Raw genomic sequence first — 26,863 nt, forward strand, 5'->3', positions numbered from 1 at the left:
GATCTTCAAATGTCCTGTTTCTTGACTTGGCTGCCAAGTGCATGAATGTTCACTGTGATAAACCAGTGGGCTGTACATGTTCCTTTTTTTCACTTTTAGCATAGTGTGAAGGTTAAGTACAAGAGAAAGTGGAACACAACCTTATGCCAATTTCTGAGGGTAATGAGTCTGATGTAATGACTTTCCTTGTCATTGGAAACATTTTGAAGTATAAGATACTGTTCTTTTTTTAAAAAAAAAGATCATTTATCCAAATAAACCTGCTAACACACCTTGGAGTACCATTCTCAAGGTTGTGTGTATGTGTTTGAAAGAGAGAGAAAAGAGGAGAGAGGGAGAAGGGAGTGGGAAAAGAATAGATTGGAGTTTTTGGGTTATTTTTCAAATTTTGTATTAAGTACAGTTGACTTACAGTGTTGTGCCAATCTCTGCTGTACAGCAAAGTGACTCAGTTTTACATATGTAGACATTCTTTTTTATATATTTTTCCATTATGGTTTATTAAAGGATATTGAATATAGTTCATCTTCTATGCAGTAGGACCTCATTGTTTATCCATCTATATATAATCAACTATATATAATAGTTTACATCTGCTAATTCCTCACTCCCAGTTCTTCCCTCCTCCCACCGCCTCACCTTGGCAACACGTGTGCTTTCTATGTCTGTGAGTCTGTTTCTGGTTTGTAGATAAATGGAAAGAGAATAGAATTTTACGCATGGACTGAAGATTAATTGCATTTTCTACAAATTATTTTTCTATATATTACAATGTCTGAAAAAGAAAGGCATCCCAGGATAGACTCAGAGCCAGAACAAATATACTTTCATATTAATATCATCCTGTTAATGGAAAGAACTTGTACATTCTAGCTGTATGAAACTAGAACACTTTCTAACACCAATAAGGGAATGAACTTCTGGCTGTTACTCATAATGAAATAAACTTCTGGTGCCCTAACTCTTAGAACACCTGTGATCCATTTGATAATAGGTACCTCAGCCTTTCAGTTCTGGTAGGGTTACAAAGCGATTTATTTTAATTGCACCCTCTCATTCCTTTCTCTTTTACCTCTCGTTTACTAAAGTTCCCCCATACATAGTTTATCATAGGTGGAAGTTGTAAAATATTCTATACTTGAATCTTTTATGGATGCAATAAAACTCCATCACATTGAGACAACATATCTGTGGTTCTACATCAAGCCACAGTGAGAGGTTGAAGCATGTCTTCATGCTTAGTATTCTGTGGTTCAAGCCTTTGCATAATGGTGTGTCAGTAGAAACTGGCCTATTTTAGAGCTGTAATAGGATTGTCAAATATCTCTTAATCGTGAGAGTTATGGTTATACACTGCACTGTGTATAATTCTCTGAGATTTAAAAGAAAACCCCAGAGCCACAAAAACTTAAATAAAATATGACCGAGTATTATCTCTCACTGGCCTACCTACAGTTCCTTAGTGGGAGGGAATAAAGTAAAAATAAAAGCCCTTTTTACTGAAAAGAGTTTGGAGGGTGAAGACAACTCTTTTCGATTGAATTCTCTGTAAGTAGGAAAAAAGGAAAGATAATGTTAGAGCTGTCAGCAGATGTCTGACACTTGGAGGAAGCATCAATTCAGCAGAGGAGCTAACAATATCTTCAAAGGTCATCGTGCAGGTATAAAATGTGAGGAACGTTCTTCCATTGACTGTTGCAGTGAGTTCCTCTTGGGCTTTGAGTCTAAAAACTTGGCAACTCAGAACTTTCTGGCGGGTGTCAAATGCTCTATGATGTGCAAGTTAGAAGGTGTTATTATTTGCAAAATATCATTCCCTTTCAGTAGTTGAACTCACATTACATGTCAGGACTGAAACACTAATTTTTAAGCTGAAGTTTGGAAATAACAGATGAAGATTTGTGTTAAAGGAAAGTCAGCACTGAAAGCCAGCCATGATAGTCACAGTACTTAAAGAATAAGAATACCTGAAATTAAGCACTTTGGTAAAGTGAGGGGTTTTCATCCATCCACATAAGGTTCTGACATTTAAGATATGTTCCTTTCATTTTGTTCACAGGCTCACCTCGTAGCAGCTTTTGAAAAGAGTTTAGGGAATATGACTGGCCGACTGCAAAGTCTAACCATGACGGCGGAACAGAAGGTATGTTCAGGAATGGCCACTGGGACTTGAAATAAGGCAGCAAGTTGCATAGATGTTTAAACAACACCTGAGATGCAGCTCCTTAGAAATAATATTGAAAGGATCCACCCTCGGGTATATTGGGACTATGACAAGAGGATCCCTTTTCTTTTCAGATTTTAATTTAAAGACTTATGACTCGGATTAACCTTTTTGAGTGTGTGCGTGCACACACACACACACACACTCACATTCTTTAAAGGCAGTCTACTATTTTACTTCTGACAGGAACTATTGAAAGAATATCTAATGTTAAGAAACAAGAGATGAGTTAAAATATTCTAGGAATAATTGTTAACGCTGTTGACAGGAATTGTACGCTGACAAGAATTTTCCCAAATTCGTGGTCTATATTGTAGACCATATTGTGGTCTGAGATACTCATGAAAAAGGCCTAAAATTGAGGTTAGGGTCTTTTTAAAGTAAGGAGCCTTAGGTTCCAGTATCCATGGGACAAGACACAGTCCTGTGTAATTGGGGAATAACAAGGATGTGTTGGCATCTGGGGATGCTGTTTTTGAAGTAAAGCTAAGTGGCAGCAAAAGCTTTAAAATAAACTTAAGGATTTTACAGATTGGGAGAAGGAGTACTTAAAAGAAAGAAACAGAGAAGTTGGTTCACAAAGGCAGAAATATCAAAAAGGTCCATACTAGATAGAAAAAATCTGGACACTTTCCATATGATGACCAGTAACTTACCTCTGGTCATGAATTTGGTGACCCTAATCTGAATTCTTGGATAAGTGTCTAAAAAGTCTCTAAAGTAGTGTAGAAATATTTTTAAAAATCACATACGTGTAAAATGTGAGCAGATGTCCATGGTTTTCCTCTAATTTTCAAAGAAATCCATAATCCTAGGTTTTGGATAATTTCATAATCAGTACCTATATCTTTCCATGAGGATGGCTTCAGTTTTGGCTTCAGTTCTATAAAGTCTGGTCTGGCTTTAAAGAACTAGCATGTGTTACTGAGTTTTGTCAGTTTATCATGTTTTTTTAAAGTTTAAAAAAAAAGGTGAACAGTTCAGTTAAACCAAAAGAGAAAATCAAATATGCCTATAGATGCATGGTATGAATATAAAACTATATTCTGCTTGCCCTTATCTTTCATTCTCCTATTTCATAATCTATCGTGCCCATGAAAGAGGACATCCTCTATCCCTGTCAAGTCTGTTCAAAAACAGACGATAACAAACCGCTTTGACTGTAAATATAAATTTTATCTTAATCTTTTGGGAGGATACATATTTACAATTTCACTAAATAATATAAGGACTCAGCAAACAGGATTACAAGGCCTTTTTTAGGGCAGCTTAGTGGTAACGATTATAAATGTTAGAGTCCAGGAGCCTTGTTTAAATCTTGGTGAGGTCTGCCAAGAGCTGTAGAATCTACCTTTCCTAACTCTCAACTTTATAATTTTAAAAGCGGGTATTATAATACCTACCCAATAAAATCCTTATGAGGAAGAAGGGAGGTATTATAATGTATCACAGGCAGTGAATAATCAACAAATGTTACCTTTCTTGACATTTTTCTTCTTTCTTCCATTAAAAAAATGTAAGGTAAACCAAATTCATCGCTGGCTATGTGCCAGGCATATTGCTAGAAATCTGGATAATATTTAAGTGTAAGTATCTTTAAGAAGTCAAAATTGATATATTTTGCCTCTGCATATTTCCTTCAGCTCTTTTATATTTATAGGCAAAATTTCTCATGGAAATCAGAAATATATACATGTATATTACTTTATAATACCTATGAAAAATTTCTAAATATTTTGCAATGTATCTCTATACTACAAAGAATTATATAATTGTTTTCATATTATCCTTGAAGTAATATTGCCAAAATTGTAAAGCTTTCTTAGAATATATCATAATGTCTGCAATTGCCCTTGACATTTTTTAACTGAAAATGGAATGATTGCTCTTTTAATTGAAAGCTATATAGCCACAAAGCAATGTTCATTTTATTAACATTGGGTTTTTTAACATTAGCGTTATACTTTGTTAACAATGTTTACTTTATTAATCTGGGATTTATAACTTGCTTTTTTTCCAAAGTGGTTTTAAGAATCAAATTTATTGGGTTATGATATAGCACAATTCAATAACAGAATCTATTGAAAACCAGTAGAGGAATGTATGTAAAAGGTGCTTAAGCCTAGGTAATTACTGCTCCAAAGTAGTGACTTACTGAATTGAATTGATCTCAAAGAAGCTAAGGCACAAAGGGAGATTTCTTAGAATGTGTAGTTTTCATTTTCTGACCAGGAGAGCGTAATTTAGATTGAAGAGACACACTTACAGACACTGAATTCAAGGACAAATTTATTGTAAAGTTTCTTAAATTGAGGTCATGAAATAACAAAAGACAAAACCGCTGTTCAAATAGGCATTTCTCTAAAAGCTGAGGGCATAACATTTAGCCATATTTCAGTAAAGCCATTTCTTCAGGGAGCTGAGATAAAAGGGCATATTACTCTCTGGTGATCCGACAAACCTGAGGAAAAAAGAACAGATAATATAGAGCACAGGTTTTGACACTCTCTTCTAGAATTCCAGGGTTCCTTTGTCCATGGAGTCATTCACCAAAGTTATGTTGAACTTTGATTGTGTATGAGATACTATTTTAGCTACTGAGAATTCAGCAGTGAAATACAAACACACATACACACACACACACTTACATCCTAGTTAATAACTGGTTATAATATAAAATAGAGTTCAAATTCTAGTACATGATAGATTGTGATAAAAATATAATTTCAACATGCATGATTTCAGACGAAGACAAGCACCACTGAAAAACTTTAAAGCTGAGAATCAGTATGCTGTACTGAGAAGCAAGGTGGAATGCTAACACATGAAGAACTAAAGGCCAAGATGGTCACATGTGCTTTGTTACCTAGTTTACAAATAGATGAACTACACTAACACGCAAATCCAAGACTCCTGCTTCAGTGTGGGATTTTTAATAATCATATGGCATCAATATCCTGAAAAGTGTATCAAATTTTTAATTAGAAATAGCTCCCTTGAATAGTGTTCTAAGTTTCCTCCTTGTTTCCAGGTGCCAAGTCACACTGATTCTCTTGCCAAATGTATGTGTCAAAACACTGCTTTTATATATGTGTAGCCTGGTTAAAAAAAAGGAAAAGACATGAATGAATAACTCGGGAGACAGAAAACTATGAGGTACACTTAGAAATATAACAGGATAATGCCCTGACTGTTTTCACAGAGAACCATTGCATTTTCATACTGGTTTGTTTAGTTTGTAAGTAAATATTATGTATTTACTTATGTTTTTATTTTTTTATTGAAGTGTAGTTGATTTATAATCTTTTATTAGTTTCAGGTATAGAGCAAAGTGACTCAGTTATATATAGCTATATAATAAGTTACATCTATTCTTCTCTGAATTCTTTTCCCCTGGAGGTCACTACAGAATACTGAGTATAGTTCCCTGTGCTGTGTATAGGCCCTGATTAATTATTTGTTTTGTATAGATAGTGTGTATATGGTAATCCCAAACTCCTATTTTTCCCCACACTGCTTTCACCTTTAGTAACCCTAAGTGTGTTTTCCTTGTCTGTCGCCTGGTCACACTAGTTTTATAAATGAGGTGGCACACCGGACACATGTCAGGCTCTGGGTGGATGAAAAATAAACTCAGGAGAGATGAAGGATGCAAGTCATAGAGGAAGGAACACCATGGGAGAGAAGAGCAAGGAGGGAAATGAAGGGAAAAGGGAAGGGAGTGTGTGGGGAAATGTGGAACCAAGGCCTGAGAGATATCTAAGGAATTTGGTCTTTGGGGACAAGGAGCCATTCAAAGGTTTTTGACACCAGACTAACAGATTGAAAGATAGTTAATGGAGGTAAAAATCTTGACTACATTTCCCAGTAGTTTAACAGCATTTCCAGTAGTTGCCAAAAGATCAAGCTTCCTGGATAGTTCAGTGGGTAGAGAATGCATCTGCAAGGCAGGAGACACAGGTTCAAACCCTGGGTTGAGAAGATCCCCTGGAGGAGGAAATGGCTACCCACCCCAGCATTCTTGCCTGAAATATCCCATGGACAGAGGAGCCTGTCAGCTTGCAGTCCAAAGGGTTGCAAAAGTGTCAGACATGACTGAACACAAGACAAGATTCACATGTTATAGAAGAGTAAGTCTGTAAATAGGAGTGGACGTCCCAGGCGGCGCTAGTGGCGAAAAACCTGCCTGCCAGTGCAGGAGACATAAGAAATGAGGGTTCCATCTCTGGTTTGGGCAGATTCCCTGGAAAAGGGAATGGCAACTCACTCCAATCTTCGTGCCTGGAGAATCCCATGGACAGAAGAGCCTGGTGGGCTATAGTCCCTGGGGTCACAAAGAATCGGACATGACTGAAGCGACTTTGAATGGATGCATGCATGCATTCTACTTAATTACTAAGTAGAAGTAATTAAGGTAATTGTCAATAATGTTTGCCTGGACAGCAATATTATTTCTAGGTACTGCCTGATACTTACTGCTCAACAAATTGTAATGGTAACATAGTTTGATCAAGAATTTTACCTGGATTCCAGGTCCTTGTCCCTTGACTAGTACTCTTCTACCAAGATTGTTTAAAAGAATTGAGATCTAATGCCCTGAAGCATTGTGATGAAACAGTATCTTTTCACTGCATCTAAAGTGGTACTAGCAATGTACCAGCCTTGCCAGAATTGAAAAAAAAAAAAAGTCACTAAAATTATTATTCAGGATTTTATTTTCTTATGCTACAATAAAGGTCATCAAAATGGCAAGAATTCTGCAAATCTATATTTTTATGAATGAAATTTTTATACAGCTACTGCTGTTTTGCTGTCCTTGAAAATTTACTAAGGCTGTGTACTCACTGATAATTAAAAGACTCCCAAATCACTTCTTTATATCTAGTGCCAGAGCTGATTAGAACACATATTAAGGTGTGGTAGGTTAGTCTTGTTACAAGGTCAGAACACAACAGAGCAATGTATTTTTGTATGAGTATTGGAGCTCAGATATTGATCTTTGTGCTAAATATAATATCTAGGGTTTGCTTATTCTCACCTCTGCCAAACTACGTTTTTGGATAGCTAGATGAATATACAATTAAATACTAAAATAGGAAATTCAGAAACAACTCTCTGGAAGTGGTTAACATAAAAGCTAAAATTTTAGTTGAATTGGGTATTTTACATTAATTCCTCCTAGCTCACGTTAAAATATTTATATCTAGAAATGTTTTTTTAAAAATTTATCACTAGACTCAGAAAATGCATTCATTAGCCTTTTAGGGTGCAGCATAATTTGAATCCACAAGTTACTTATAGATTCAAGTTACCTATGCTACTGGGGTTTGACGAGTTCAGTTCACTTAGAACCAGGAATGGCCAGATTCATTTGGTAGAAAACCTCATGGTATTTCAAGACACACACAAGGGAATGGCAAGTGGGACATTGTCAAAGAACATGTCTAATAGCTAACATGTCTTCTAATAGCTCGATAATGTGGAATTAATTGTGTCAATATGGGGAAGCAAAAGGCAGGTTTAGTGGAAAAATTTTAATAACCTTGCCTAGAAGTTCCGGTTGGTTGAAAAGATTTGTTGCCAAGCTGTGGGATTCTCAACAAGGCCTGTCCAGGAGAAATTTGGAAAGAAGTCAGATGTAGTTAGGAAATTAGGTTGGAAAAACACCAAGCAAGGCTAGTATTCTGACACAATATTTGATCATTTTATTTTGAAGCATTTAAAATCTGACTGTGATAACTTGTTTTGCCTCAGAAATGTGTACAAAACAGTTAGAAGAGATATTGACTCCATCTAACCTCTTTTACACAAGAAACTGTCATAGAATACTGAAATCTTACATGACAAGCTTGTGTTTGAGGCATCATTATCTTGAAAGGCTCATTGTAGGTAAATAAAATTTTAGTTTGGTTCTCACATTTTAAAGTATCAGTTTTGAAAAGTTGGAAGTATAAACAAAATACTGTCTGATCATCTTATTCCCAAGACCCTCTGCAGAATTGTCTAGGCCCAGTCTTCTCTTTGGCACTTAATGAGTGGAGTGGAACAGAAAACTGCTGAATTGGAGAAATAGACTTCAGATTCATCTCTTGATGGTACCTACATTTTCCAGGTTCTTTCTGAAGGCTTAAAAGGGATCCTCAAAACTTAAGTATCTTCTATTAAGTCACCTTTAAAATGAAAAGAGTATGTTAATATATTTCAGATTATCAAAGAATTTTATAGTTGGATATCGCTGGAACTCACTTCTAATTCTTTTTCTGATTCACTCTCTCCCTACCACGGCCAAAAAAAAAAAAAAAAAATACAGAAACCATAGTTGTACTTAGAGGCAACGTTGGAAGTTCCATGAATTATGACATCTTAGAAAATATGTAGCTTAAAACAATGTGAAAATCAATTTAATTATAAAGGGGAAAGAGGAACCCTAGAAGTAAACTATTTAAAAAATTGCTGTCTCAATGAAGTTTTGAAATGATTTATATTCATTTACATACTAAAAAGAGAGAAAGAAAAAAACTTACTTTGTTCCCATCCAAAGGATGTAATTCCACTGATTTAGCTATATTGAGACTTTTGTTTTATAATGAATGCTAAGGTTTTGATGTTTTTAGTATATGGCATGTATTTGATGAGACACCCTCTTGTTAAAATATGCAATAGAATTGAATTGTTTCATCATTCTTTGAAGGGAAGAAACATCTGTTTAATATAGACCAGACATTTGAACAAAATCATTCCAACATTTATTGAGATCAGATCATAAGTCAGATGAAAAGATAAACTCTTCAACAGCTAACTACACTCAATGCATTAAATGGTCTGGACATATAGAGAAGGAACTTTTTCATTTTTCCTCAAAATAAAATTCATGTCATGTCATTGTGTATAAAGATAATTCACCATAGTCCTTAAGGGTGAAGAAGGATATTCAAAGCACAGGAAGAAATCACGTGGAAAGGCTCAGAGAAAAATATGTGCTAGTTGGAGTTATGGTGAGGGTGGGTCTCATTAACAGAAGAAAGAAAAAAGGGATTTGGGAAGATACGAGAGATAACTAGTTCAGATTTGAACAGATTATCAGTGTAGAATTTAGCTATTTTGTTTATTTAAAGTCAATGTGACATTTTATAGGTACTTGCTTATACTTACAAAGTTCTCCTGAGGAAGTACTGAGTTTGGCTAAACTAATTTTTTCATAGATGTGATTTTCCCATATATATAATGGAAATATTTCTTACATAGTTATTCTCCCTTTTGGCTTACTGTGCCACCCTGAGTGATTACTACCCTGCCAATAGCTGTTGTTTTTAATGTGATCATTCTATTTCATTAAATACAGTTTTCTGAAAAAATCAATATTACCTGACCATTCTACTTCTAGTTTAAAAAAATAATAGTTTCTAGAAGAGACTTCTCTAGAAAAGAACAAAATTTGAAATAAATGAAATAAGTCAACCAACCCATAAAATTAAGCTAAATTGTTAGACATTTACATGAGATTTAATTTTCATTTTTTCCTCTTTTAACCTAAAGGCAAATGTTTTAGCACTGTTGATTTTAAATTCAAGTATGAAAATCTGAGTTTAATTAAAATTTAACATCCATGCTAGTTGTAAAATTACTTAAATTATGTGATTCATTAAATATGCACTATAGGTGTTCTTTTGTGAATATATTTCTGGTAAAAGCAGAATGAATTTCCAGTAAATATTTTATCACTTGGGAGATTTATTTTAAATAGGAAGCATATTAAATTTTGGTAAAATAATCTATTACTAGTTGGACAAGGGGCAAAATATAGATAGAAGTTGGAGAGACTGAAAAAATATGACAAATTGTGATAGATTTTTTGTCACAGTATTGGTAATTTTCACAAACATGTTCTTTTTCCTTTATGACAAATAAACGCAAGTGAAATTACAGTCAAATATTTGAGGATCCAGGTGTGAATCCAGGAGGTCACTACCGATTTTCTATTATGAGATTCTTTGATTTATAAGCTATTAAAAGTCTATAAGAGGTTTTTGTTTTTTTTTTAATGCCTGTCTTTAGGAATATGCCAGATACTCAAGGAAAATAGATATATGAGGTGCTGAGTATCTATTCTGAACTTGGATATCATTTCAATTAGCACCATCCATCTTTTTTTTAAAAAGTGTTGAAGGCTGGAATAGCCATTGGATATTCCCATGCATGAAGCAGTTTTCTTCAGTGGCACTTATCATGACCCTGCTTTTTTTGATACATACTGGGAGACATTAAGTAGGGATAAACTGCTTACTACTGAGTGAAGGACTCAAGTGCAGTTCTTTGGCTTTCTGCCAAAGATACTGGAAGAAATGATGAATGACAAATATATTATGGAGGAATTCTCCCCCTAAGAGGTCCACAGGATTCTAATTTTTAGGATTGCTATCACAGCCAGGGATACTCCGTGTTTTTGTGCTCCTGATGGAAACACTGCTTTCGCTGAAACAACACTCCAGTTCCTGGTTGTTGTTGTTGCTACTGTTATCTAATCTTCCTTATAGTGAGTCCTTTATTTCTGGTAAAGATACTCATTTAAATAACTATGGATTATGAAATTTAGACAAGAATTTTCATTGAGACATAAAGTTACCCTAAATTCAATAAGAAAATTGTGGTGGTGGTGGTGGTGTAGTTGCTAAGTCGTGTCCGACTCTTGCGACCCCATGGACTGTAGCTTGAGAGACTCCTCTGTCCATGGGATTCTCCAGGCAAGAGTACTGGAATGGGTTGCTACTTCCTTCTCCAGGGGAGCTTCCTGACCCAGGGATTGAACCCATGTCTTCTGTATCTCCTACTTTGCAGGCAGATTCCTTGGCTGAGCTACGAGGGAAGTCCCAATAAGAAAATAAGTGTCATAAAATTTTTATTTGTAAGCTTTTTAAATAATTTGACTATTTTAAGGACTATATGTTACATGTATTTCTATTCAGTTTTTAAAAATTCCTGTATTTCTTTGGCTTGCTGAAGCTAGGTCTTTATACTAGGAATTTAATTGCCTAAAACGTGCCAAAATCTAAGATGACCTTGATATGATAGCAGATTTAATAATATGGCATTTAATAGGAGTGACTTAGGAATGAATTCCAGGTTTTGTTATTGAATATGAAGACTATTTCCCAGATGCAAAACAGATGGGAAAATCTAAAATCACTCATTTGACAAAACCTCAGGGTTTCCAGTTAACAGTACATGCAATATGATATACTTTTGGTAGTAGTAATAAGTTTGGTATCTAAATGAGCAATGTGCTCTCTTGTTTTAGGTCACATTGGTCAGCTTTGGGTGCGTGCATGCTCAGTCATGTCTGACTCTTTGTAACCCTATGGACTGTAGCCTGCCAGGCTCCTCTGTCCATGGGTTTCTTCAGGCAAGAATACTAGAATAGGTTATCATTTCCTCCTCCAAGGGCCTTCCTGACCCAAGGATCGAGCCTGCATCTCCTGTGTCTTCTGCATTGGCAAGATTCCCGGATTCTTTACCCTGGAACTCTCAGTTTGGGGTACCCTTTTAGAGAAATAAAGACTATTCAGATCACATTTGTAAGAGAGTAACCAAAACATTTTTTAAATTCTCTATCAGATTTAGCTTCTTACATTTACAAGTAAAAGATTGTAGGATACAGCTTAGAAGGTCAGCCAAGCATCCAGATCTCCCAGGACAGTAGTGCTACATAAAACCAAGCTCATTAGATAGGGAGCTGTGAATAAAAGTGGTTTGTTCTTCTCTCTAAAGTATTAAAGCTTCTAAATTCTGTTTGTTTCACAGGAGTCTGAACTGATAGAACTAAGAGAAACCATTGAAATGCTGAAGGCCCAGAACTCTGCTGCCCAGGCAGCCATTCAGGGAGCACTGAATGGTCCTGACCACCCTCCCAAAGGTATATTCAGAAATCTTGCCATTTTTTCATGCAGTCTGATAGGCATCTATTTTTATTAATTAGAGCAAAGCTGCTTTTCCTCAGTCACACTGCCTTTGATAATTGCTATTATTCAGAATCTCAGAATTTAAGAACAGGAGCCTTCAGTATCAAACTGACCTTAGGAATTGGCTCCTACAGTCGAACTCTTCTCTCTTCTTGATTTGGTGAAGTTGGGTCTAGAGAGATTAGGTAATAGATTCATATCTGCCATTGAGCAAAACAAACCAGAGGAGAAATATGGAAATTTGGATCTTTACATTAAAACATAGCAATCAGTATGGTGAAGTAGTGGGTATTGGGAGCAACTTGTCCTGTGCGGTTCAGTTCAGTCTCTCAGTCGTGTCCGACTCTTTGTGACCCCATGAACCACAGCACGCCAGGCCTCCCTGTCCATCACCAACTCCCAGAGTTTACCCAAACTCCTGTGTGAGGGCAATAAGAAATATATTTTTTGTAGAAAACTTAAAGACGGGAAGAAAATGGACTAAAAGTTGGTGTGTTTTTAATTATTACTTTGCTTCAGCAGGGCTTTCAAGGTGGCTCAGTGGTAAAGAATCCACCTGCCAATGCAGGAGACAAAGGTTCAATGCCTGGGTTGGAAATATCCCTTGGAGAAGAAAATGGCAACCCACTCCAGTAATTCTTGCCTGGGAAATTCCATGGACATAGGAGCCTGGGAGGCTACAGTCCATGAGGTCAAAAAAGAGTCAGACCCAACCTAGTAACTAAACAGTAACAATGCTTCGACAACCTTAATGATAAAATAATCTTTTTTGCCACCACCCCCACACCTTTGATTGCCACTGAAGAAATACTCTGTGATAATGTCATGTCATTTTTTTCTTTACATAAGTTCTACTTATTTTTAGTCTCTTTTAAGTAGCATTCAATATGCTCAACTCTTACCAGCTGAAAAATGCTTTCTTAAATCCTGAGTGCTCTGTCATCTCTCTTCCCTTTTCCAGATGAATGTTTGATAGAATTCTTCAGTGTCTTTAACAACCAGTCATACTTCAGACACTGGAGTGTGGTTTTCTTTCTACTACTCCACCAAAACTGTTCTCTCCATCATCAATAAGGACTTATATAACTCTAAATCCAGTACATTTAAAATTCTTATTATATTTATCATAGAAATGGCATTTGATACTGATGTCCATTCCATCCTACTTGAAACATCACTTCTTCTGATGCTCTTTACATGCATATTCTTATTCTTCTATGCTTTTTGAAAGTTTCTTTCACTGTTTCTCTTGTAGATTCACTTGCTTATTGCATTTGTTAAATATTGATGTTTCTTAGAGCCCAGTTCTAAGCTCTCTTCCATTATAATTTTATACATTTTATGATTCTCTTCATCCTATCTGAATTTTTATACAAGGCCATCTAATACTCTTTCTATAATTATTGTTTTTGTGTTTATAACTGTCAAATATATCTCTCCAGGGCAGGCTCATCTCTTGAGTCACACATCTGTAAATCCAGCTGCTAAAGAGGGAACTCTACCTGGTTATCTCTGGGTGTGTGTTTGTTACCTGAAACTCAGCATCTCTAAATATGAACTTGTCTTCTTCCTTCTTAGACCTGCTTATGCCTTCAATGCTGCTTTCTCAGTCAAAAGCATCACCATCTTTCCATATTACCAGCAATCCTCCTCTCCTCACTCAGCAAATCACTAGGTTCTGACCCCACCTCTTAAACATCTCTTGTTTCCATTTCTCCAATCCTCCTATCGCCAGTCCTCATCTCCCCCCTGAACTGCGGCCACAAGCTCCTCAAGAGCCTTCCTGTTCTGTGACTTTCGCCTCTTCGTGCCATTCTTCACCCTGAGACCAGAGCAGTGGCCCAACAGTGTATGTCTAACAGGCATCCCATTGCCTTTAGTTAAAATGCAGACTCCGTAACATGACATAATCTCTCTTTGCCAGTTTTGTTTGTTCAACAAGTGTTTAATGATCATCATTTATGTTCTAGATAGTCTTTTAGACATTATGTCTTGCATTTTGTCATTTCATGCTTTAGCTATCCTGAACTTCTTTCAGTTCTTCCAAAGTTCTTTACATATTCTGTTTATTCTGCTTGGCACTTTCTACAGTGTTTGTTCAGCATAAAAACTTTCTGAGATCTTGCGAGGGTTAGCCTAAACATACCTCCTTGGGGCTTCCCTATTAGCTCAGTTGGTAAAGAATCTGCCTACAGTGTAGGAGACCCCGGTTTGATTCCTGGGTCGGGAAGACCTACTGGAGAAGGGATAGGCTACCCACTCCAGTATTCCTGGGCTTCCCTGGTGACTCAGCTGGTAAAGAATCCACCTCCAATGCGGGAGACCTGGTTTCAATCCCTGGGTTGGGAAGATCTTCTGGAGAAGGGAAAGTCTACCCACTCCAGTATTCTGGCCTAGAGAATTTCATGGACTGTATAGTCCATGGGGTTGCAAAGAGTTGGACACAGCTGAGCGACTTTCACTTCACTTTCACGTACCTCCTTGACTCTTAAACTATATGAAGTCCCTTTGTGATGTTTTTGAAAATAACTGTAGTTCCCTTAAAAAAATTGCATTACACTTTGGTGCCTTCATTTATTTATGGTCTACCTTTCCTGGTTGATAGCAGCGTGGTTTGTTTTCTTCATACTAAATCCTGGCCATGTTGATGCCTTGTACATGAAAGGGGCTTATTCAAATTTTATAGAAAATACTAATATAAATTTTTAAAAACAAAATTTAAGTTTTGGGAAAATAATTATATAAAGTGAGATATACTGAAATTAAAAGAAAAACTAGTTCTCTAGGGGCTACTGCTGTTAAGAATTTAGCAACTTTCCATGTGGGGGAGTTAATTTATATGCAGCATGGAAAATTACTGCATATTTAAAGCTTATCTTAGAGCTATAATAAAGCAGCTTATGTTCTAAATCTTCATGTTGTAAATAGGTCCAGAAGGGATTTAAAAAGGCTTAATCCCTTCTTTACTGTGGTACAAGACACTGAAGTAAAACTTTCTGGAAAGATTCATTTTATCTCAGGCAACAGGTAGCTTAATGTCTACTGGAATTGAAAAAAAGGAATTCCTTTGCTCAGATTTGTGAGAGGGTAGACTAAAATGAACAAAAGGATAACAGTTACTAACAAATTGGTCAAGAAAGATTAAATGATAGTTTTATAAAGTTTAAAACTAACAAAAACAAATAGTTATAAAGGATTGAATGTATATAGGATATTCAGATTAATATTAAAACTCAGTGTTACACGGAATGAATTATAAAAATATATTTATTCAACAATTACTTGCTGATCGCCTACCATATGATATACTCTGTATAAAGCCCTGAATATATAATGGTAGACCAACTAAACATAGTCTTTCTCAACATTTAACTTTTAATCATAAAGGAAAGCAGAAATAAAGAATTGTTGTGATGATTAGGGTAGCTGAATGTGCATGTAAAACAGTTATAAGTTCTAAAATGGACAAGAATGTGTGCCATAGAGAGCAAGGGTACAGAGAACCTACTCTGGTTACAGAGTCAAGAAAGTCCTTTACCAGATAGTAATATATAATGGGAAACCCAGGAATCAATTGTCAAGGCAGATTTTTTTTTTTTTTAGTTTTTAATTAATTGTTTTTTTTTTATTTTATTTTATTTTTAAACTTTACAATATTGTATTAGTTTTGCCAAATATGGAAATGAATCCGCCACAGGTATACCTGCGTTCCCCATCCTGAACCCTCCACCCTTCTCCCTCCCCTACCTTCCCTCTGGGTCGTCCCAGTGCACCAGCCCCAAGCATCCAGTACCGTGCATCGAACCTGGACTGGCGACTTGTTTCATACATGATATTATACATGTTTCAATGCTATTCTCCCAAATCTCCCCACCCTCTCCCTCTCCCACAGAGTCCATAAGACTGATCTATACATCGGTGTCTCTTTTGCTGTCTCGTACACAGGGTTATTGTTACCATCTTTCTAAATTCCATATATATGCATTAGCATACTGTATTGGTGTTTTTCTTTCTGGCTTACTTCACTCTGTATAATAGGCTCCAGTTTCATCCACCTCATTAGAACTGATTCAAATGTATTCTTTTTAATGGCTGAGTAATACTCCATTGTGTATATGTACCACAGATTGTAAATACTGACAGAAAAGCATTCCATAAGGGTCTTAAGACAGAAAAGAGATCCAGGCCCTTATGGAACTGACCCCAAGAAGATAATGATCAAAGATAAAATAAACTGAACGAGTTTGGAGAGATGAGTACTGACCAGATTACTTAGGAATCTGTAGGCCGTATTTAAGAGTTGGAATGTTTTCTATTCTTGCTCAAATTGGATTCTACTGGGAAGTCTTAAATAAGAGAGTCATGGTAAGATTTTTCTTTTTTTTTAATTTATTATTTAAATTTATTTATTAACTTTTTTACTTTACAATATTGTATTGGTTTTGCCATACATTGACATGAATCCACCATGGGTGTACATGTGCTCCCCATCCTGAACCCCCCTCCCACCTCCCTCCCTGTACCACCCCTCTGGCTCATCCCAGTGCACCAGCCCCGAGCACCCTGTATGATGCATCGACCTGGACTGGCGATCTATTTCACATATGATAATATACATGTTTCAATGCCATTCTCCCAAATCATTCCACCCTCACCCTCTCCCACAGAGTCCAAAAGACTGTTCTATAGATCTGTGTCTCTTTTGCTGTCTTGCATACAGGGTTATCATTACCATCTTTCTAAATTCCATATATATGTGTTATTTAATGGTGTTTTCTTTCTGGCTTACTTCACTCTGTATAATAGGATCCAGTTTCATCCACCTCATTAGAACTGATTCAAATGTATTCTTTTTAATAGCTAAGTAATATTCCATTGTGTATATGTACCACAGCTTTCTTATCCGTTCGTCTGCTGATGGACATCTAGGTTGCTTCCATGTCCTGGCTATTGTAAACAGTGCTGTGATGAACATTGGGGTACACGTGTCTCTTTCAATTCTGGTTTCATTGCTGTGTATGCCAGCAGTGGGATTGCTGGGTCATAAGGCAGTTCTATTTCCAGTTTTTAAAGGAATCTCCACACTGTTCTCCATAGTGGCTATACTAGTTTGTATTCCTACCAACAGTGTAAGAGGGTTCCCTTTTCTCCACACCCTCTCCAACATTTATTGCTTGTAGACTTTTGGATCGCAGCCATTCTGACTGGCGTGAAATGGTACCTCATTGTGGTTTTGATTTGCATTTCTCTGATAATGAGTGATGTTGAGCATCTTTTCATGTGTTTGTTAGCCATCTGTATGTCTTCTTTGGAGAAATGTCTGTTTAGTTCTTTGGCCCACTTTTTGACTGGGTCGTTTATTTTTCTGGAATTGAGCTTCAGGATTTGCTTGTACATTTTTGAGATTAATTCTTTGTCAGTTGCTTCGTTTGCTATTATTTTCTCCCATTCTGAAGGCTGTGTTTTCACCTTGCTTATAGTTTCCTTTGTTGTGCAGAAGCTTTTAATTTTAATTAGGTCCCATTTGTTTATTTTTGCTTTTATTTCCAGTATTCTGGGAGGTGGGTCATAGAGGATCCTGCTGTGGTTTATGTCGGAGAGTGTTTTGCCTATGTTTTCCTCTAGGAGTTTTATAGTTTCTGGTCTTACATTTAGATCTTTAATCCATTTTGAGTTTATTTTTGTGTATGGTGTTAGAAAGTGATGTAGTTTCATTCTTTTACAAGTGGTTGATGAGTTTTCCCAGCACCACTTGTTAAAGAGATTGTCTTTTCTCCATTGCATATTCTTGCCTCCTTTGTCAAAGATAAGGTGTCCATATGTGCGTGGATTTATCTCTGGGCTTTCTATTTTGTTCCATTGATCTATATTTCTGTCTTTGTGCCAGTACCATACTGTCTTGATGACTGTGGCTTTGTAGTAGAGCCTGAAGTCAGGCAGGTTGATTCCTCCAGTTCCGTTCTTCTTTCTCAAGATCACTTTGGCTATTCGAGGTTTTTTGTATTTCCATACAAATTGTGAAATTATTTGTTCTAGTTCTCTGAAAAATACCTGTGGTAGCTTGATAGGGATTGCGTGAAAGATTTTTCTTTAAAAAGATTTGAAGATGACTTGGCTGGCTGTTCTTTCTTAGAGCAAGTAAGTGATGGCGATGGCTCCAACTAGAAAGTGACAGCACAATGGATGGGAAGTGGAATGTGGAGAATGAATAAACATATAACTGAAATGTATATCGTTTAAAATAAGCTTCTCCATTCATTCAGATTGTTGGTATTCATTTGCTCAACCATTTATACTGAACTCTGTGATGCTGCATGTACTCAAATACTTAACTCTAGAAAAGAATTGTCAGAGAAAAGTAAAATGCATTCCTTTCATCCTGTAATGTTATTGAAATTACACCCTTGCCAGTCTTTATTGGAAATGCGGTCATAGTTGAACATAGCTAATACTTCCAAGGACTACTTTTTAACCTATCTTTAAACATTTTGGGATTATTTGAAGTCAAATATAATTTATTAATTCTGGATATAATAAGAACTCTGAAATACTTTAACTCTTAATACATCTGCTTTATTTGTAAAAGTCAGTTATGATGAGAAAACTAGCAAATGCTAATCTTGTTCAGAAAAGCTTGTAGCCAAATATAGCAGATATTTAAAACACAAATACCTACACATGTTCTTTTATTGCTTATTCACATAATTTCCACATTAGTTGATAAGGTATACTGTGCTCCTTTATTGTTGATGCAAAATAACACACATAAATACCATGATTTAGGTTTTGGCACTGGTAATGCTTTTTGCATGCAAAAACTGTAAATGTTTTCATCATTAAAAAAAATATACTTTTAGACCAAATTCTAGGGATTCTTAAAAACAGCTATTATATTTTTACCCTCCTATAAAATTTTTCAGCATGGTTATTCTCTTAATGGAAAAGTCAAAGTACTTATGGATAGGTATGTATATGAGATTAAAGATGGAGATATGTATATGTATATTACCCACCCACACATATACTTATTGTACGATTTGAAAGTAACCAGTTAAGGTTCCACTTCCATCGGTCATTTTATTGTCAAATTACTTTGCTGAATAGTTTTGATTATATACTATTATTTCTATGGGAACTTTTTGAAAGCTATATTGTGATTTCTGACCTCAGATAAGTTCCACTGAGATTTTTTTTGCTTGGCTAATCTGCATTGATTCCAATTAAATATAACAGTAAGAGATGGCCTAAAAGCACATTTGACCTTAAAAATAATTTTATAAATTTCTTGTGTCTTCACTAACTCTTTGGTCAGTTCACTATGAGTAGAAATAATTTCAATTTTAATATTATAAATAAATCTTATAAGCTTGTATGGAGTGGCTACCTTCAAAAAATGATTTAGTATCAAATAGTCTCCTTTTCAAGTATCTTATTAGCTAGAGAGAAGTTCATGCTTTTTACGAGTCATATTACCTGGCAGTTAGTACAATAGACAGTAAGATCCATCTAAGCCTCTTTTTCAGCTGTGTTACTGCAAGGAAACTTTAGTGATTACACTCATTTCAGTGGTTTGCTTTAAGAGTAAAATAAGATTGCTCCCAGAGCAAAGTAAGCATGTAGTAAAAGCTAGCTTTAATATTACCTGTTATTATTGCTACTACTATTACTCTTCCAAGTCATGGGCTGGGATTAGGTGTAATGGGAGAATTACACTGTCTTAAATATGATTTCTGTCCTTTATCGAGCCCATCTTTGCATGAAATGTTCCCTTGGTATCTCTCATTTTCTTGAAGAGATCTCTAGTCTTTCCCATTCTGTTGTTTTCATCTATTTCTTTGCACTGATCGCTGAGGAAGGCTTTCTTATCTCTCCTTGCTATTCTTTGGAACTCTGCATTCAGATGCTTATATCTTTCCTTTTCTCCTTTGCTTTTCACTTCTCTTCTTTTCACAGCTATTTTTAAGGCCTCCTCAGACAGCCATTTTGCTGTTTTGCATTTCTTTTCCATGGGGATGGTCTTGATCCCTGTCTCCTGTACAATGTCATGAACCTCCGTCCATAGTTCATCAGGCACTCTATCAGATCTAGTCACTTAAACCTATTTCTGACTTCCACTGTAAATTCATAAGGGATTTGATTTAGGTCACACCTGAATGGTCTAGTGAGTTTCCCTACTTTATTCAATTTAAGTCTGAATTTGGCAATAAGGAGATCATGGTCTGAGCCACAGTCAGATCCTGGTCTTGTTTTTGCTGACTATATAGAGCTTGTCCATCTTTGGCTGCAAAGAATATGATCAATCTGATTTCACTATTGACCATCTGGTGATGTCCATGTATAGAGTCTTCTCTTGTGTTGTTGGAAGAGGGTGTTTGCTATGACTAGTGCATTCTCTTGGCAGAACTCTATTAGCCTTTGCCCTGCTTCATTCCATACTCAAAGCCCAAATTTGCCTGTTACTCCAGGTGTTTCTTGACTTCCTACTTTTGCATTCCAGTCCCCTATAATGAAAAGGACATCTTTTTTGGGTGTTAGTTCTAAAAGACTTGTAGGTCTTCATAGAACCATTCAACTTCAGGTTATTCAGCATTAATTGTTGGGGCATAGGCTAGGATTACCATGATATTGAATGGTTTGCCTTGGAAATAAACAGAGATCATTCTGTCGTTTTTGAGATTGCATCCAAGTACTGCATTTTGGACTCTCTTGTTGACCATGATGGCTACTCCATTTCTTTAAGGGATTCCTGCCCACAGTAGTAGATAAAATTGTCATCTGAGTTAAATTCAAGGACAGAAATGGTATGGACCTAACAGAGCAGAAGATACTAAGAATAGGTGGCAAGAATACACAGGAGAACAGTACAAAAAAGAGCTTCCCGACCCAGATAATCACGATGGTGTGATCACTCACCTTGAGCCAGACATCCTGGAATGTGAGGTCAAGTGTGCCTTAGAAAGCATCACTATGAACAAAGTTAGTGGAGGTGATAGAATTCCAGTTGAGCTATTTAAAATCCTAAAAGATGATGCTGTGAAAGTGCTGCACTCAATATGCCAGCAAATTTGGAAAACTCAGCAGTGGCCACAGGACTGGAAAAGGTCAGTTTTCATTCCAATCCCAAAGAAAGGCAATGCCAAAGAATGCTCAAACTACCGCACAATTGCACTCATCTCACATGCTAGTAAAGAATGCTCAAAATTCTCCAAGCCAGGCTTCAGCAATACGTGAACCGTGAACTTCCAGTGAGCTTACCGTGAACTTACATCAAGGCTGTTTATTGTCACCCTGCTTATTTAACTTATACGCAGAGTACATCATGAGAAACGCTGGGCTAGAAGAAGCACAAGCTGGACTCAAGATTGCCAGGAGAAATATCAATAACCTCATATATGCAGATGACACCACCCTTATGGCAGAAAGTGAAGAAGAACTAAAGAGCCTCTTGATGAAAGTGAAAGAGGAGAGTGAAAAAGTTGGCTTAAAGCTCAACATTCAGAAAACTAAGATCATGGCATCTGGTCCCATCACTTCATGGGAAATAGATGGAGAAACAGTGGAAACAGTGTCATACTTTATTTTGGGGGGCTCCAAAATCAGTGCAGATGGTGACTGCAGCCATGAAATTAAAAGACGCTTACTCCTCGGAAGGAAGATTATGACCAACCTAGGCAGCATATTGAAAAGCAGAGACATTACTTTGCCAACAAAGGTCTGTCTAGTCAAGGCTATGGTTTTTCCTGTGGTCATGTATGGATGTGAGAGTTGGACTGTGAAGAAAGCTGAGTGCCAAAGAATTGATGCTTTTGAACTGTGGTGTTGGAGAAGACTCTTGAGAGTCCCTTGGAGTAAAAGGAGATCCAACCAGTCCATTCTGAAGGAGATCAGCCCTGGGATTTCTTTGGAAGGACTGATGCTGAAGCTGAAACTCCAATACTTTGGCCACCTCATGCGAAGAGTTGACTCATGGAAAAGACCCTGATGCTGGGAGGGATTGGGAGCAGGAGGAGAAGGGAATGACAGAGGATGAGATGGCTGGATGGCATCACCAACTCGATGGACGTGAGTTTGTGTGAACTCCGGGATTTGGTGATGGACAGGGAGGCTTGGCTGGCTGCGATTCATGGGGTTGCAAAGAGTCGGACATGACTGAGCGGCAGAACTGAACTGAAATATGATTTCTATTTAATTCACTAATGAAGTCTACCTAGATTCTCTCTTGATGACTTTGGCTCTTTGACCGTGGTCAAGGTACTTCCTTGCATTTCGGTTGTCTCATCTATGAGATAAAGTGCTTAGATGACTCACAAGGTTTGTTTTGGCTCTAACAAGGTATGCTTCCATGAAATGGAAAGTCGGTATATCTGGCTTCAGTAGCTTTATTCAAAGGGCAAATATTAAAAAGACACAATTAATTTTCATGCCATTATGAGTTTCCATTTACTCCATGGAATATATCATTGGGATAAATGATTTTCTAAGTGCTGTTTAATCTAGGTATTCAGTAAAAATCACTAGCATAGCATTTAATTTGGCGAGAAAACTCAGAATTCATTAAACTGCCAATGCTACAGACTTACCTGAGATTCCTATTGAATCTTAATACAGGTAACCTAATTAATTAAAGCAAATAGGGTGATACTTTGTTAAGCTTATAAAACTAAAACTGCATTGAAATGATCTATACAAAGCTGTGTTGACTATTTTTAGAGAACTTCTTCTCAGAAAGCCTAAAATTCTTATTTGGTCAGATTGCAAGTCTTTTTGAGTAAATGTGGCTCTCTCTGTCTGTGGCTAGATCTCCGCATCAGAAGACAGCATTCCTCTGAAAGCGTTTCTAGTATTAACAGTGCCACAAGCCATTCCAGCATTGGCAGTGGTAACGATGCCGACTCCAAGAAGAAGAAAAAGAAAAATTGGGTAAGCTATTAGCATTCATCTAATTCACAAACTTATTACTGCACAGTGAGGCAGGATTTTTCCTTTTGGGCTTTAGAGATTCACAGCAGTTTACAGTGTCTCATTCAGGTGACTCACCCCTCAAATTCTATACTCATCAAAAAGCTCAGGGCAGCCTGTTGCTGAAGAACAGACATCTTGGAGTTGGGACTAACTGAACTTAGATTTGAATCCCAACTCTGATGCTTACTTTTTGGCTCTTAGGCAAGTTACTTCACCTTTTGGCGAGCCTAAATTTTCTCGTTTGTAAAAACTGGATAATTATACTGACTTTACAGGGATATTGTAAAGAAAAATAGAGTAGCATCTATAAATAAATGGCTCAAAGCAGGACCTTATTGTGAAGGTGGAGATGAAGAAGAAGAAAAGGATGAGGGTGATGATGGTGGTGGTGTTAGTAGTGGCGATGATGGTGATGGTGGTAAAGATGCTGATGGAAGAAGAGGAGAAAAAAATAGAATTGGTAAAAAAGAAAGACGAGTCCTTGCAAACTTCTGCACCCCTTGCATCAACAGAGCTTCTGGTGTGAAAGTACCACTGTATCAGAAATCAGTTCTGTATATTTTCACCAAAAGAACATAGGAGAAATATAAAAATGTACTTTAACAGAACTACCCCTTGTTAGCTAGAACTATCCCTTGTTAGCTAATTTATGATATAAAGTAATTGCTGAAAAACTGAGGGGAAGATGCTACCACTACAAAATGTTTAAAAAATAATGAAGTAAAGGATTTTTTTGACTGCTATGAAAGAAAAGTAAATTTTAAATAAGTAGAACTCTTGATGAAATCCAAAATGAAATTAGGAAAGGATTTTACTAGAGTGCTTTCTGTAAATAATGAGAGAAATATCTTTTTTGTTTTAAAAACAATGTTGATGCAGGTAATATTTTAAAATACTGATCAGCCTTCCTTCCCTTGGTTTGTAATTGCGCACTCTTTCATGTTTCTGCAAGGTGAACTCTAGAGGAAGTGAGGTGAATATAAATCGTGGACAGTCTGGCATGCATCTATAAAACACCCACCCTTGGCATGAATGCTATTCATTTTGGCAGGAAGCTTTTATACCTTTTAAAAACAGATTACCTTGTTTGTCTTTTCTTTGTGTCTTTTCATTTTAATCTTCAATTTTAAAGAGAAGTAAAACTACTTTCCAAATAGCGCTGTAGGGCGTACCAATTCTGGTTTGCATAGTCTGGGAACTGAAAATTTGAATAGAAACTCACGATTGATGAAGTGTTAGGTGAATTTGATTTCATTTTGCTTTTTAAGTTTGTACTGTCAGCAGGCCCTGACTTGACAGTAGAGCTAAAGTGGCCATTTAAAACAAATTGCCTTGAAGAGAGGAGCCTTCTGAAAGGAGATCCCTTCAAGGTACTTCGTTTTAAATGAGTGCTCTGATGGCCATGCCCTTGTCCCTGCACTGTTTAAAAGCCTTCCATGTTTGCGCTGTGCTGGATTAATACAAAAATAAAACAGAAACACAGAACACGGTATCTTTTTTTTTTTTAATTAGAGATACCGTGCTGCAGCTGTTAATCCTTTGCTTATACATACTGACCCCAGGCAGTGGCTAGGATGGCACTTGCAAACTAACGGCCCAAAGCGAGATGCCCCCAGTGCAAATAGACAAGGAAGGTAATTTCTGTCCTTTCTTGCAGCTGAGAAGCTCATTCAAACAAGCCTTTGGGAAGAAAAAGTCCACCAAGCCCCCTTCCTCACATTCGGACATTGAAGAGCTTACAGATTCGTCCCTCCCAGCATCCCCCAAGTTGCCCCACAACGGGGGTGACTGTGGGTCAGCCTCCATGAAGCCCTCCCAGTCTGCCTCTGCGTAAGTCACCCCCTCTGCAGCACAAGGAAGAATCTATTGAAGACGACTTCAGGCCAGGCCCACGTGTGTGTTCTGAATGGAATCGCAGCATCGTCTCTGTGTCCGTTATTTCCAGATCTTCCTTAGAATAGCAGACAGCATTCATTTCTCTTCTGTTTTCCATACATTAGAACGTGAATGATTCTTGATCTCATTCTCCCCTTTTCTAAGTTATTATTTTCACTGGCATTTGTCCTTGTATCTATCTAACTGTGCATTAAATGCAGGTCACCCCTTGTCTGGCCACCAAAGAAACGGCAAAATGGCCCTGTGATCTACAAGCATAGATCCCGGTAAAATGGAGTGTGATGCATGAAAACTGCTCAGATCCCAGTTCTAACCTAAGCAGTGTTCACTCCTGCTTTCTCTAAAATCACTCGCATGTGTTTCAACAATGACTACCTCCTCTGCCCTCCTGTTGTGGAAGTAAAATTTTGTTACCTTAAGCCAAACTGCAATCCATTTTTCTTCAATTGTGTTAGATAATCTAGCATAGCATTTTTTATAGTATCCCACTAGAATGTTATAAGAAAGAATAAAACATGTAGAAGGTTAAACATGTGCTCTGATAATTCTCTTTGTTCTGTACACTGTTCAGTTCAGAGTCCATGTGTGCCCGTGACGGCAGCTCCCCGGAGCTGTCATATACACAAGGCCACAAATAGAACCATTTAAGACCGTGCACACTCTGTTTAATTCCCTTACTTAGAAGAACATAGCAGGGTCATTTTGTGACCAGCAACTTAATCCTCACATTTTAAATAGAAAAGCTACTCATTAATACAACAGAAATTCTTTTTGACACATTTCCTCCCAAGCTGTCTACAAAACAACAACACAACAGCAGTGAGGATGTCGTGTATGTGACCTTCAAGCAGCCCCAACTAGCCCGCTTGTTTGGGTTGAAACCTTGCTTCAGTTTCATTAGCTGACCGCCTAAATCAGCCGAGCCTACCAGAAGGATTATATAACACTCATCCATTATTTAAATGTCCAACACTAATCTCCCTGATTTATTGTCTACAATATTCATTTTGAAGTTTTGTGGTAACCGGGAGATAGTATTATGGCAAAATAAGATTATTCTTTGCAAAATTTTATAAAACTAGAAATCAACATTTTGATACATAGTAACTTTGTTTTAAACAAATTTAATATGTTGCAAATAGAAGGTTAAGTCCCTTGAAAAAATGGTTGAATGAGATATAGTAATACTCTGACTTTCAGCCCCACAAATATTAGCAACAAGGGAATTTTGAGTATCAGTTTCTATACAGTAAAGATAGGTTGTTTTTAAACTTCAAAAAATAGAGATTAAAAAAAGAGAGAGAGACAAAGGCCTACCTACTCTTTTCCATTTTGAACCTATGAATGTATTTCTGTTTGTAAAACTCTTTTTCCTTTTCTCTAGGTTTTGCCAGCAGCAAATAATCTCTGTACCTGCTGGATATTATTGCAGTTCAGCTTTTAAAAGAATCATTGCCTTTCCTAATCCTCTGGCTTCCCCAACTGCTGATTTTGTGCTTGTTTCTTTCTTCAGGATCTGTGAATGCACAGAGGCTGAGGCAGAGATAATTCTGCAGTTGAAGAGTGAGCTCAGAGAAAAGGAATTAAAATTAACAGATATTCGGCTGGAGGCCCTCAGCTCTGCACATCATCTCGATCAGATCCGGGAAGCCATGAACCGGATGCAGGTTGGTCTGTAAGCACCTTCAAGGAGTGAACAGGAGAGCTTTGAAATGCTGCTTATTCTCTTGTCTCAGTTATTGTAAAAGCAAATCTCACATTTAAATCCCTTTTGGAAATGCACTCTTTTTATTTAATCTCCGCAACTCCTTTCCTAATACCGGTT

The 26,863-nt window shown here is 36.9% G+C and overlaps 1 protein-coding gene across 8 annotated transcripts in view; it reads left to right on the top strand.

Annotated features, from left to right (window-relative positions):
• NAV3 (neuron navigator 3) overlaps positions 1 to 26,863 on the top strand; it is a 902,555-nt gene that overhangs the window by 838,008 nt on the left and 37,684 nt on the right. For 4 of the 8 annotated variants that reach the window (XM_086398822.1, XM_086398818.1, XM_086398820.1 and 1 more), the window contains 6 exons: positions 2,060 to 2,143; positions 12,023 to 12,134; positions 22,979 to 23,100; positions 24,095 to 24,115; positions 24,800 to 24,972; positions 26,552 to 26,705. In XM_086398822.1, the coding sequence (XP_086254948.1) occupies positions 2,060 to 2,143; positions 12,023 to 12,134; positions 22,979 to 23,100; positions 24,095 to 24,115; positions 24,800 to 24,972; positions 26,552 to 26,705 (666 nt within the window). Of the gene's footprint in view, positions 1 to 2,059; positions 2,144 to 12,022; positions 12,135 to 22,978; positions 23,101 to 24,094; positions 24,116 to 24,799; positions 24,973 to 26,551; positions 26,706 to 26,863 lie in introns of those variants that run through there. The other 4 variants (XM_086398819.1, XM_086398821.1, XM_086398824.1 and 1 more) reach the window with 2 other exon arrangements.

This window comes from Bos grunniens, chromosome 5, assembly GCF_055505025.1.
Source record: "Bos grunniens cultivar Pamir isolate PY7600 chromosome 5, Bosgru_T2T1.0, whole genome shotgun sequence".
Lineage (NCBI taxonomy): Eukaryota > Metazoa > Chordata > Mammalia > Artiodactyla > Bovidae > Bos > Bos grunniens.